Source organism: Nestor notabilis, unplaced genomic scaffold (genome assembly GCF_000696875.1).
Source record: "Nestor notabilis isolate BGI_N333 unplaced genomic scaffold, ASM69687v1 scaffold12594, whole genome shotgun sequence".
In the NCBI taxonomy this organism is placed as follows: domain Eukaryota; kingdom Metazoa; phylum Chordata; class Aves; order Psittaciformes; family Psittacidae; genus Nestor; species Nestor notabilis.
Window position 1 is genome coordinate 59,498 of NW_009925218.1, and position 13,721 is coordinate 73,218.

At 35.7% G+C, this 13,721-nt stretch overlaps 1 protein-coding gene across 1 annotated transcript in view; it reads left to right on the top strand.

Annotated features, from left to right (window-relative positions):
* Window positions 1–10,145, top strand: part of LOC104404507 (tyrosine-protein kinase Fer-like) — a gene marked incomplete at its 5' end in the record, with an annotated part of 54,173 nt that extends 44,028 nt beyond the window's left edge. Inside the window, 3 exons of the mRNA XM_010012952.1 lie at window positions 3,665–3,819; window positions 6,911–7,033; window positions 10,003–10,145. Coding sequence (XP_010011254.1) covers window positions 3,665–3,819; window positions 6,911–7,033; window positions 10,003–10,145 — 421 coding nt within the window. The remainder of the gene's footprint in view (window positions 1–3,664; window positions 3,820–6,910; window positions 7,034–10,002) is intronic.
* Between the last annotated feature and the right edge of the window lie 3,576 nt (window positions 10,146–13,721).

The window sequence follows — 13,721 nt, forward strand, 5'->3', positions numbered from 1 at the left end:
GAAAGGAGGAATAAGAGTATCCTTAGTGAAAAGTTTATGAGGTGTCTGTCTACTAACAGACATGAATCCAGGTGGTAATAACTTCCAGCTTCTACTTCCTCTTTTAGCTGGCTGTTGGATTTTTAGCAAAAGTCTCATGAGCTAGCTCTTGAAGTTTCAGTGTATTCTATCCATATTAGTGATTCCTAGTCAATATCTTGTTTGTGTTTATAGGGACTGCACACCAGTGCTTAAAAATGAAATTTTATACAATCATAGAATCATAGAATGGTTTGGGTTGGAAAGGACCTTAATGTTCATCCAGTTCCAACTCCCTGCCACAGTCAGGAACACCTTCCATTAGAGGAGGTTGCTCCAAGCCCTGTCCAACCTGACCTTGAACACTGCCAGGGATGGGGCAGCCACAGCTTCTCTGGGCAACCTGTGCCAGTGCCTCAGCACCCTCACAGGGAAGAACTTCTTCCTAATGTCTAATCTCAATCTTCCCTCTGTCATTCCCCCTTGTCGTGTCCCTACAGGCCGTGTCAAAATCACCTCTCCAGATTTCTTGTAGGCCTCTTTAGGTATTGGAAGGCTGAAATTTCCAATTTACATATTAATTTTTATTCCTGAGTAGTTGGGATGAAGGTGTTTATTTCTAACAAACAGCACTAGGAATTTACATAATCTTGGTATTAAATAGAGTCACCTTTTCTTTTACAATGTACTTGTTCTGTAGCAGCCTAGTGTAATTTGTGCCCCATTTTTTTAAGTTTCAGCTTTCAAAATGTGAAATAGAGATTTTTTTTCTCTCATTTTCTATGTTAAAAATACATACTGATTTCATGGAATTACTTCAGCATGTAGCAAATGCTGTATGAGAACAAAAACCAATGCCCCAAGCAGAGAGCACCTAATTCCATGCAATTGTATCTGTAGTTCTTCAGGATGTTGGTTTTAGGAACATTAAGAAGAAAGAAAAGAAAACAAATGAAACAGAGTTGGGGTTTAGAGAAAAGAAGACAAGTAGAACATAGTTAACCTTGGGGTTTTGTTTTTGTTTTTTTAAAAGGCTGTCTAGAATGTGTCTTGATTTGCTACAACTATTTAATACTGACATTATCTGTAATACTGATTCCTCATAGCTGTTTTTGGTCATCGGCCCATCATTTTTACATTTTCTTCTTTTCCCTTGCTCATGTCATCTATCATGCATACCTGAATGATACTCTTTTGTGTATATTTCTTATGGAAGTTTAAGATGTAATGGCTTTTTATAAGCCACTTAACACTGTTATACTAGAGACTTTTCCTTTTATTTGTAGCAAATTGAAATTACTTAGTATCCTGGAAACTGGAAGAAAATTAAATCTGTTAGTTATTAATTTAAAACAGTGGAAGTAATACTTTTTCATGCCTTTTTTTTTCAGATTCTGACTATAAATACTGTAATAAATCACAGTGATCAAAATACATTTTTTTGTAGATTTCTTTTGTATTTAGACTGAAAAATTTGAACATCCTTCTAAATGAGGCTTTCACACAAGGAAAACAGTGAAAAAATTGTTTGAAAACCTTAACCAAAACCTCAGAATAAAATAAATAAATAAATGAAAAATGAAAAGCTTGATATAGCTGTAGCCTTCAGTGTAACAATGTTTTCAAAAATATTTTAAGCATGCAAATATACATAAGGAAGTCTGGAAAATTCAGCAACAAATCACTGAGAATATGAAACGTGAAATGGCAGCAGAAATGCTAACAAGATACTCTAGTTTTCAGGACATTCAATAGCTTAGGGAATGAAATAAGAAATACTAGTCAAATAGACATTATGAATAAACTACAAGTAAGAGAACAGAGAGAAAAAGAACCCAAAAACTCATCTACAGTGTATGTAGGTGCAGAATCTGAAGTGACTGCTGATGGAGCACTGAGAGTGAAATTGAACCCATACTGTTTCACTCCACCAAATAGCAAGTTATTAAAACTGCTAAGTAACTTTTGGTGGGATTTAGCAAGATTTTAAATATCACTGCATCTGCTAAACATAGGTGGTTTCTGTGTTGTCCAACACCTAATTCCTCACAAGAACTGTGAAAAGAAAACTAAGTACCTGAGAGGGGGATTACACAAATCCTTTTAAAAGACTATGGCTAAAGTAAAGGGAAAAAGAAATTGACAGCTAAAATGTTTTGTAAGTGGGAGAAAGAGCCTACCTTACACATGAGAGTTAAAAAGCAAATTTGCTTAAGTCAGAAGTAAATGCATTAAGTGCTCAAATGGCTTTATTAACGCAGATGATGTACTGAAAGTAATACATAGTATTGCAACTTCAAAAATGTGAGAATATTAGCTAAAGGGAGAAAAAGGTGTTAATACTGTGAGACTTATATCCAGCAGTAATACATTTACTTTGGTATTTGTAGCTTTACTAGTAAGTTAAGTTTTAGCATAATGCATTCTTTTCTATCTTATGTTAATAGCTTGATGCTCAGTATTTCATAAATTTTATATCCTGTGGGCAATGAAAAGGCTTCTCTATTCAATACAAACTGAGTCAAAAAGAAAGACGCAATTAGCATGGAAAAATTGATGGTGGACTTGACAGTTGTGTCCACCCGCGCAAGCTGTGGGCCATTAGCTAACTGCTATGCCATGATTCCTCCCTTGTCATTGCTTCAGACCTTCCTTCTGCATAAGCTGCAGAAAAAAATCTGGTGCACACTGTGGGCAGGGTTTTACAGTAGTTGCTTCCAAGAGTAATCTAGTTTATATGCACCAAAACCATTCTTCAAAACCAATGAACTTGCATTTAGCGCCCAGGGAATTCACCGATACAAAACATTAAAGCTAATGTAGTTATTCTAGAATATTTACATAGACAAGCCATTTGTGAGCATATTAGCTTTTTAAGCTGAAAACAAACATTGTGAATTTAGTTTAACAATACTTTGCCCGTGATATTACTGTTACAGATTTAATTCTGTTGCTCAATATTTGTTTTCCTTCAAAAACTTTGTGTATTTTATTAGATTAAGATGGGAATAATAATATATATTTTATTATGTAGAATTTTAATACATTTTGAAACAATTAAATGTAATATGCATATAGTATGTTAATAATATATTATTAGCATGTATTATGTTTCCAAATATATGCTGTAGAGAAGCCACAGTAGGAAACTAATGCTGGGATAAAGTGGGTAGAGAGAAGATGGAGCCAGTTTTCTGTTTTCTCAATGTCTTGTAATTATGGGAACGTTTCAAGGTGCTTCTCCAAATTTGCATAATATCTGATTTGTTAATCTGCAGGTTTATTTTTGTCACCTCAGAGGGCAGTTGTGGTGAGTTGACCTTGGCTGGTTGCCACAAACCCACCCAGACACTCTCTCAGTCCCCCTCCTTAACAGGACAGGAGACAAAGTTAAGGCAAAAAAACTTAAGGATCAACTCTTCCCCCCAGTTCTCACCAACCTTGGTGTTTATGGGATTATTTCTCACACTTTTTTTTCTCTCCATCATTCCTCTTTTCCACAGCTGCCGTGTAGGGTTTTTTACCTTTTCTGAAATGTTTTGTGAGAGGCACCACCATCTTGGCTGAGGTGCTCAGCCATTTAAAATGGCTTCAAATGGTTTTAAATGTGTAAAAATATGGGTGTTTATTTTTTGTTTTAACTTAGAGACCTAGCTGCAAGGAACTGCTTGGTAGGTGAAAGCAACATTTTGAAAATAAGTGATTTTGGAATGTCCCGGCAAGAGGATGATGGTGTGTACTCATCGTCAGGCTTAAAGCAGATTCCTATCAAGTGGACTGCTCCAGAAGCTCTCAACTATGGTAAGAACATATCTGTGTCTTCTTGCAAAAAATAAAATAAAAAAAAAAAATCAACAGTAGTAAAAGAAGCACCAGGACTACTCCATGGGCAATATTTGAGTGTGTATGCATATATAATCCTAGTGCCCAGTTCAAATCAATAATATTTAAAATTATTTTAATATTTCAATCTTATTCATGTATAAAATACTGGTTTACCTTCAAAAAGAATAAAGCAACAATATCAGAATTGCTATTATGCAGCAATAAAATAATGCTTTAGGTTATGTTACTGACTCATTCTAGTAGACTACCTAGTTAGTCATCTAAATCATGACTGTTAGCAAAATGAATGGCAAGTTCTGTTTATTAATGGCAGTGATTGTTCTAGCACCTCTTTGAAAATGGTAGGAAGTTTTAACATACTAGAACACTGTGTTAGATAAAACATTGCATTAGAGAAAAGTGCAGTCATCGACTTTTACTGGTTTTTTGTTAACTGCAACTTTTTTAACTGAAGCTGCTATATTTTGCTTTATAGCTTACATGAAACTAGAAAATAAAGTTCTAAATAAAGTGGGCTCTGAAGAAGCAGCGTATTAAATGAGCAATGCCATGTTTTCTATGTAGTTCTCTCAACCAGTTTTTCAGTTGAGTACTTAGAAAAAAAAGTGTTTCAAATTCTTCATTTGAAGTGTCTATAAATATTTCTGCCATCTCAAAGCTTTTTTTGCTAAAAAATTATGCATTGGAAGATGTAAGTTATGACTTAGGATTGAAAACAAAATGCTTCTTCTCAGTGCTTTTGCAGGAGTTAATGTAACACAGTAAAGCAGATCTTCCTTTTGGAAGGCTAATAATAAATTAGTAACAGTAATGACCATGTATTATCAATTATTCTAAGAAGTGTTAGTGTTGCTAGCATGGGGAACACACTTTTTCTATTTTGGGTATTTGTTCCAATGTAGAAAGTGTTTTGAATTTTACTTTTGTTATTTCAAAAATGCATACAGTTTATTTGATACATAATGGAAACCCATCTTTCATAGCCATATGCAGTCCAGTGTACTACATTAAACAGGAAACAGGCTCTTGTGACAATACCTTCACTTTGTACTTTAGAGTCTTTTATTTTCATACTACAGGAGAGGAGAGGATAATTGATTAACATCTACTTATTTTGTGTTTCCTAAAATGCAAAATTACTCAAGCAGCTTCAAGTGATTTTCCATGGCGTTTGAAAAGTAAGCTCTCGCAAACATTTGATAGTGTGTTCAGCAGTCTAATATTCAACTTTCAAATGTCATAGAAGGTTAATAGTAGTCACAGAAAGATTTTCAATGAAAAAAACCAAACCCACAATACAACCCCACAAGCTGTAACATCTAGAATTACCAAATTAGGGCAAATAGAGTAGTTAGGGAATTGTGTCTGAAGTCATAATCAAAATTCTGATGCTGCTAGAGCTTCTGTGAGATTGAACCTTTGGTTCAGTAGGTGCTGTTCCATACTGTTATTTTTGCTTGGAGCTATGTGATTTCTATCACTTCCAGCAAGTGGAAAAAATACTTGAAAGCTCCTAATAAAATTACGTATTTAGGCCATGTATTTTTGCTTCCTATTCTCTCAAAAATAATACACACATTTAATAATATATATGTTTTTCCAATACAACATTTTGAGTTGTTGGCCATGCTAATAAATTATTGTGTGGAAGAGTTTGGTTGGGTTTTTTTATTGTGAACGGACAGGCCTGTTTTTTCTCCCAGATAATGTCATAATGAAAGAGATAATTAACTCTGCAGAACTTGCACTCTCTTTAAAAAACCCTAATCGCCTATCTTGTATCTACTAAATTATTTCAATGAAAAGTGTTAAGTTACTGGATGCCAAACTCTGAAGAGAGTTGATACATAGACAAAAAACCTAATCTTACTACAAAAAGCATAGTGAATGTCTGTAATTACCATCTAGAAGGCACACAAGCTAATGTAGTGCAGCTGGAAGTGATACTTAGTTTGACAGTAAACTGAACTTTCTGACGTCAGAACAGTTGTTGTATCACCAACTGTCGCTATAATTTACATGTATTTTCCTTTCTTCCAGTTACGAGTAACTGGCTTAGTTTGGTTTATTTAATGGAAAGAGATGAAGAAACAATACATTCACATTCATAAGCATTTAAAGAATAAAGACACATATATACAATGTAATAGTGTGGAAAAAAGAAAAACAGTCATGAAAAATGTTGAAAATACTGTTGGATATGGATTTTTAAGGTAACAATTTCACACATCCTGCTGCAAAGGGCCAGAAGCCTTAGCTTTCTGATGTGAATCCATCCTTCTTAATGTGACTCCATCAGGGACAATAGAAGTATCTCCTCCAAAATCTCTTTTCCTCTGTGATATAAAGCTTTCATTCCACTAAGATGTTTGGAATTCAGTTATCTGTCAATTACCTAATTTGCTGTTTCTGAAGCATAGTTGAAGATAATGGAACCAGCAGGCCAGATTTTTTTTTTTTATTTTTTTTTTTTTTACTGCAACTGATTGGGTACAGCGGTTCTTCAGGGTAAAAATTAAACAAGTTGAGGCAAGTATAATTTTCAGAGAACAGTTTCTCAAAGTGTAAAAACTAGGCCCTCTTCGCAGTTACAAACTGGTGATTGTAGCTCCTCTCAGAATACTCATTGCAATACTTCGTTAGGGAACTGGGAAAAGTAATTTTTTTAAAAGTATCTTTTGATTTGACAGTGGGGGGAGGAGGAACTGACATTTTTCAAAAGGAAAATAATATTTTTGTGCATGAAGAAGGAAAGAAATTCTTAACTTGCTTGAAAAATAACTGACATGGTAAGGTCTGTCAAACAGTAAAACTTTAAATTAGTTTATATTATGCCTAGGTATTGACCTGAAGATAATCTGTTTCTAATTTGAAATACAGGCTACTGATATCTGCAGAATGTATTACTAGTAGCTTCAGCATTGTTCTGCTTAAAGCTTCTCAATGTAACCTGTAACTTCACCTTTACAGAAAATTTAGAGCCATAATTATCTGTAACATTTATTTCTCTGTACATTAAGCTGAGGGTTTTCTCTCCTTTTCTTAGGGAGATACACGTCTGAGAGTGATGTATGGAGTTTTGGAATCCTTTTGTGGGAGACCTTCAGTTTAGGAGTGTGTCCGTACCCTGGAATGACCAACCAGCAAGCACGAGAACAAGTCGAGAAAGGTAGTTATTTGTAGGGAGTGAAAGAATGCTCCATAGATCCATAAGGATATAGTACATACAGTATAAAAGAGCAAAGAAGTAACATACGAGTTATCTGGCAAATTTCGCAAAAATACTATATTTTTCATTGCTTTCTGGGAGGATTAGTGTGATATATAGGCTTCTTGAAAAAAGGAATATACTGACCAGTGACTTAAAGGACAGAAGACTTACAGCATATTGACTTTCATTGTGGCAGAACTAGAAAGTGTGACAGTGAGGAGGGATTTACTGCTGTGCAAAGGAGAGGCTTGACCAGAATGAATTATTTAAGATTATGCTAATGCAGGTATAAATATTCTAAACTGCCAGAAATAAAAGTCTGTATCATTCCATCTTCTTTATTAAAGCATTTCAGACAAAGATTTAGCAATTATGGTAGAAATTGGTAAGCTAGTTGAGCGTCGAAAGCCACATTTCTCTTTTACAAAATAAGCGAAAGGCTTTTATTTAAAGTAGCAAATAATTTTGAGCAGAATTTCCAGGCTTTGATTTGTTTTCATCATCTTTAGTGGCTTTTCACAACTTTTCCACCTTTACATAGTACTACTGTGTAGTTCATAAATAGGTTCTAAGCTAGGAAAAATGTTAAATGATTTTAAACCCCCCCCCCAGCATCTAGATTGCTGATTTATACAGATTAACCCTGATTGTTATAAACACTGTAGCTGACCATCAAGGTTCCTCCTTCAAAGGCCAAATCAGAAATCTGGTATTTGCCAAAGCAGAGTAGTGTTTGTAAAAATAAGACTTACTACCTAAGTACTGAGATTCTGTTTTAATCCACTGTGCATAAAAATCTCTTAAAATAGATAAATTTCATAGATTTAGAAGTATGTTTATGCTTTCTCAGCTATTTATACTGTGGGAAAAAGAGTTCTATTGGCTCATCAGCAATTTGTTTTACCTTTCCTTTTTTTTAATGGAATTTTCTTCTCTCCTATCATCCTGTTGTCTTGGTTTTCAGTATATAATAGCTCTTCTGTTAGGACTGTCAGCTAAGACACTCCAGATTCTCTTCCTGATCTTATCTATCTCAATTACTCAATCAGTAGGAGCCTTAAGTGAATCTAGTCGCTTGAATGCTCGCTTTAAACCAGGATAATTTCAGTTCTAAATAACTATATAGAATCACTTTAAGGACAAAAAGTGGTTGCTGCTGTCACTGTTTTGAAGAACTAGTTTGTAGGGGAAACTATGAGTGAAGGAAAAGATTTTTAGATAGGTCCGTAATATATTGCCTGTAAGTGTCAACAGTCCAGCCATTCTCCTTTGAACCAGATGCATTAATCCAGCACATAGAGCGTATGCATGCAATATAATAAAGGAAGAATGTTTTGATTTACCTGTTGCATGAGGCCAGTATCATTTACACTCTGCATTAGAAAGAGAGATGAAGAGAGTCATGGATCTGTGTTTAGCTGTAGAGTCCTATGTGCCAGCTTGCTTTCCTGTCTACATGTGGTAAACAGTTCATAGAATGGCAGAGTAACAGAATGGCTGAGGTCTGTGGAGACCTTTGGTTGTCATCTGGTCCAACTCTCTGCTCAAGCAGGGCCCCATAGAGCCAGTTGCCCAGGACTATTCCCAGATGGCTTTTGGATATCTCCATGGATGGAGATGCTATAACCTCTCTGGGCAACCTATGCCAGTGCTCAGTCACCATCACAGAGAAGTGTTTCCTGATGTTCAGGAGGAACTTCCTGTGTTTCAGTTTGTGCCTAATGCCTCTCTTCTGAGGCACTGAAAAGAGCCTGGCTCTGTCCTCTTTGCACCTTCCCTGCAGGTGTTTATATACATTGGTGAGTTCCTCTTGACCCTCTCTTCTCCAAGCTCGAACAATCCCAGCTCTCTTAGCCTTTAATCATGTGAGAGCTGCTCCAGTCCCTTCACCATCCTGATAGCATTTTGTGAGACTCTCTCTGGTATGTCCATATCTCTCTGGTACTCAGCACTGGACCCAACACTCCAGATGTGACTTCACCACTGCCAAGCAGGGAGGAAGGATCATCTCCCTCGATCTGCTGGCAAACTTCTCTTAATGCAGCTCGTAACACCTATACCATTCACCTTCTTTCCCACAAGGACACATTGCTTGTGCATGTTCAACCCTTGGTGTCCACCAGGACCCCAGCATGTCCTGGCGTCTGGGGCTGTTCCTCCCCGTGAGCTGCAGGACTTTACTCTTCCCCTTGTTGAAGTGCATGAGGTTCCTCTGGGCCACTTTCTTCTCCAGCCTTTCCAGGTCCCTCTGGATAGCAGCACAACCCTCTGGTTTATCAACACTTCCTCCCAGTTTGGTGTCCTCTCCAGTCTTGCTGAGGATGCACTCTGCCCATCATCCAGATCGTTAATCTTCATTAATGATCTGGATGTTAAAAAGGACTGGAAACAGTAATGAACCTTGGGATACACTGCTAGTTACTGACCTCCAACTAGACTGTGCCACTGGTCACCCCCCACTGGGACTAGCCATTGAATGAGTTATCTGCTTTCTCACTGGTCTCTGGAGCCTGAGATTCCTGAAGGACAGTCTTGCTAGTAAAGATTGAGGTAAAGGCAGCATTCAGTACCTCAGAAATTTACTCCCTTCTTAATGTTTATTATTGATTTCCTCAGTGAGGGGAAAATAGGGAACACAATGAAAACCTAGAGGGTAGCTACTCCCTAAGATACAGGAAACAAATCTATGCAGGTTGCTGCCTTTAGGGTCAAGAAGCAGACTGACAATTTGCCATGCCCAAATTAAATGTCATTGGTACCTGAGCTTTGATTAGTTTAATACTTACCTATTTCTAAGTCTTTCCTCATGTTACCCTAAAGATCTTTTCTAATGCAATGATCTTGAATTTTACTTGTTTCTTTTTATATTTGTCAATATGCATCAGATGTCAATGCTAAACATTTTACTCCCGTTTTTTGTGTACTAGGTTACCGAATGTCAGCACCACAAAAATGTCCAGAAGAAATACATAAAATAATGCAGAGGTGCTGGGACTACAAACCAGAAAACAGGCCAAAATTCAGTGAGATTCAGAAAGAGCTGTCTTCAATCAAAAAGAAAGTGACATAGTGATGAACAAGTGCCAAACTTAATGTGTGGGACTTTATTTTCCAGTAAAGTAATTTTTTCCCCTCAAACACTATGCATTTATACAACATTATTTGCAATATTCTTCTATGATTACTTTGAAATTAACTGGTTTTCTATATATATGTGTACCATCTTGAATGATGTCTACACCTGCGTTAAAGACATATACTGCAAAATGTTATATATCCAGTTACAGTAATCATGTCATTTAAGTTACACGTAAATAGAAAAGCACATACTATAGATTTAAGGGACTGTGGCTTCTATCTGTTTTACAGCAAGTAACTGTTAGTGACAGTTTTCAAAAGTTTTCTACTCTACGCTGTGTTCTCACTCTGCTGTCCCTGTCCTGTACATCAATACCAGCAGCACTCTAATGTGGTGACTGTCATACATGTTGGCCTTAAAACTGAAGGCAGTTTTGACAAGTATTTCAATTAGAAACTTTAATATTTTTTAATTTCCTTCTGTAACCGATATTTTAGTTATTCTTTGTTTTAAGGATGAAGGTCAGTTAGATTCTGGATGCAAATGTGCTTACTGAGTAGTGAAATCCAGAAATTTCTTTTGTAGAAAATTGAGTTACTTGTGCATTTCTTACCCTACTGTAGTAACTACTTCCGACTTTTGATGTGATTTACTTAAGCCACGCCTTTTGTTCGAACAAAGATATCAGAATTCAGTAATATATCTGCTTTACAATGACCTACATTTGTTTAAGACACAAAAAAGCCAGTATTAAATCTTGACTATACATGTTAAGAAATACTGCAAATTATCTGCTTTCCAAAGAATATGTAAAAGCAGTTGGCCAGCAGAAAGAGGATTACTAATGATAGCAGCAAATAACAAGTACTGATCTTAAAGTAGTTAAAGAATGTGAATTGCTTGATTTGTTTATCATATTGATTTTTTTTCCTAAATTGGTAATAATTCTCAGAATGCAGCTGGAGCCTACAAAAGTTCATGCTAAGCAAAAGTTCATTCCATGCATAGTGTCCAAAGGAAAATGCTACTTCTGTATGGCATAAGGAAATTGTTCAAGCAACGCAAATAAAGAAGTATGCCTCTGGCAGGCTTAGCAATGCAGAGTAGAAATGCTAACCTAATTGCTTTAAATCGTTGCAGTGGGATTTCAGAAGATTGGGGATAGGCAAGTGTTAAATGCCACCAGGAATAAAAACCTTGTGTGTGTATATATATATATAAAAAACAAAACAAAACAAAACAAAAAAAAAAAAAAAAAACACCCAACAAAAAAAAATACACACCTGCCAGAAGGAATAAAATCTTACTAGGTAGGAGAGAGAGGAAGGGCACAGCTTGTTGCTCTGTGTCCTCGTTGGGGCTGTAATTATTTTCTAGGGCCCTACATAGGAAGAAGAACAAATTGCAGTATCCTGGTCTAAGTTCCAGAGTTAAGGTGCTTAAAATTTTTGTAAGAATTAACTAAAAGTTTTTTGGATCAATGGATGCCAGTTGCTGCTAATACAAGTAAGAAACAGGGACTGTAAGTAACACAGCATCTGGAATGTTAATTAGCCGTATATTTTATTGTTACATGGGGATTGAGATGTAGTGAAGACAGTAGCTACATTACATTTTTATTTCTGTTGACTTTTCTATTGTTCACAATATTTTTCTCTCTAAAGCGTATTTATAGTAGTACTGAGTGGTAATGTTTAAGGGCTATGTGTGACCAAAATATGTGTAGTATAGAAGAGTTGGTTTGTTATATTGGCGTTAGTGTCCAAATAAAACAATGAATGATCATGCTGGAGCACATCACCTGCAGCTGGGTAGAAGTCTCAGCATCCAAGTATGAGGAATGGTGAGTGCTTCTCGCATATCCTAAGTGGATTTTTTTTTTTTTCTTGGAGCTAAGGAAGCATATACATACTTATGAAGATATAATGCTTGGAAAACTTGGTGGCATAAATTTAATCTTCCTTATAGGCATACTGGGTATATTTACTTAGTTCTGTACTTCCAAGTAGCCCAAAGATATTTTTCAAGAGCAATGGGAAACATTCTTCTTAGTTTGTATGCTTTTAAGTAGTACACAGTTTGTGCCTTAATTTGCTAGTATGCTAATGCAAATGCAAGTGTACTAAGATTTAAGGAATGTTCCACAATCATTTGGAAAAATCAAAGATTCACTCAACCACAGGTCCTTACGTATGCATCACTAATGGAAGAATTAGTGTCTCCCCTGTCAGCATTTACAGCTTCTCTAGAGAGTTAATATTCTTCTGTGAAAGAGATTAACTGATTTTTTGCTATATGCCTTCTTGACAGCAAAGAAACACTGTTTTATTTTTGTAAAATAAACCACCATTTTATTTGTCTTAAATTAACCAGTCACCATCCTAACTGTCACATAAAGATAAAAATTGTACTCATATTTTATTCAGAAATAGTTAACATTTATAATTCATATCACATTTCTGTTTAAATTTAAAGGCTTTTTAAAACATGGGATTTCTACAGCAGCAAGAAAATTTATTATTATTCCTGAAGGAGGCATCATCTCAGTTCAAAAATAGTAACTCTTTGGGAGAATACCAGAATGAGTTTATGGGTGTAGAATAAATCTAAACACAGGTACATGTCTCTTCAGTTATTCAGACTTTTTCTTACCATTAATTTGGCAGTTTGTGGCAGAACTTGTTCATCATGTCTCACTTGTAATTACTGCAATTATATAATTTAGGAGGTGGAATCCATACCTATAGATACTCGGTTTAAGCTTTTGTAAACTTCTCACAGAGGAGTTCATAAACAAACCTGTCATACAATGAAATTTAGAAGGACGACGTAGTAATCAATAACCAACACTGGCATATCTTTTTTCTGTAGACTTTTGATGACTTAGTCTTGCATTATTCAGAGGTTAACCAGATACTGGCCATTTGGCTCATGTACTGTGTTTTTCCTGGAGAACTTTTACAAAAAGGTTAAGACTATTGCAAGTGTAGTGTTTCAGGTAGGTTCTTACACTGACACTATTCCAACTAGGGAGACCCTAAGGGAATCCTGAATTTTTTACGCTGTTAAATGGGAGAAACTGAATACTGTTTAGAGTCAAGTAGAAATGCCTCAGCCTATTAAGTAACATGGAAGTCAACAGGTTATCTGTTATTTTCCTCTTTTTCCAAGGAATTGCATTTATTATTTTAAGAAAGATTGTTTTGAGGGAAAAAAAATGTATTCCTAGTTTGTTTTCAATAGAAATTAAGCACACATGTTAGCTTTAGAGGTCATTCATCAGTGAAATCATGAGGATTCCTAAGCATTTTAATTTTATGTAAAGTAAGATAGCTAAGAGTGTCTTGTCTGAAAACAAACCTTGCTTCAGCAAAGTGTGATCTTGTAGTCAGCATCCCATCAACACGTTCTCTTTGAGACGTACATTTTCATTAGTTTCTAAGGAAACCAATGAACTAGTTTTCATTTAGCAGCTACAGTCATATTTCATTTCTTCTTAACAAAAATCTACCTTTCTCAGAGTTTCCTAATGTTTTCGTTGGAAATTGTTATTGGAACAGGCATCAC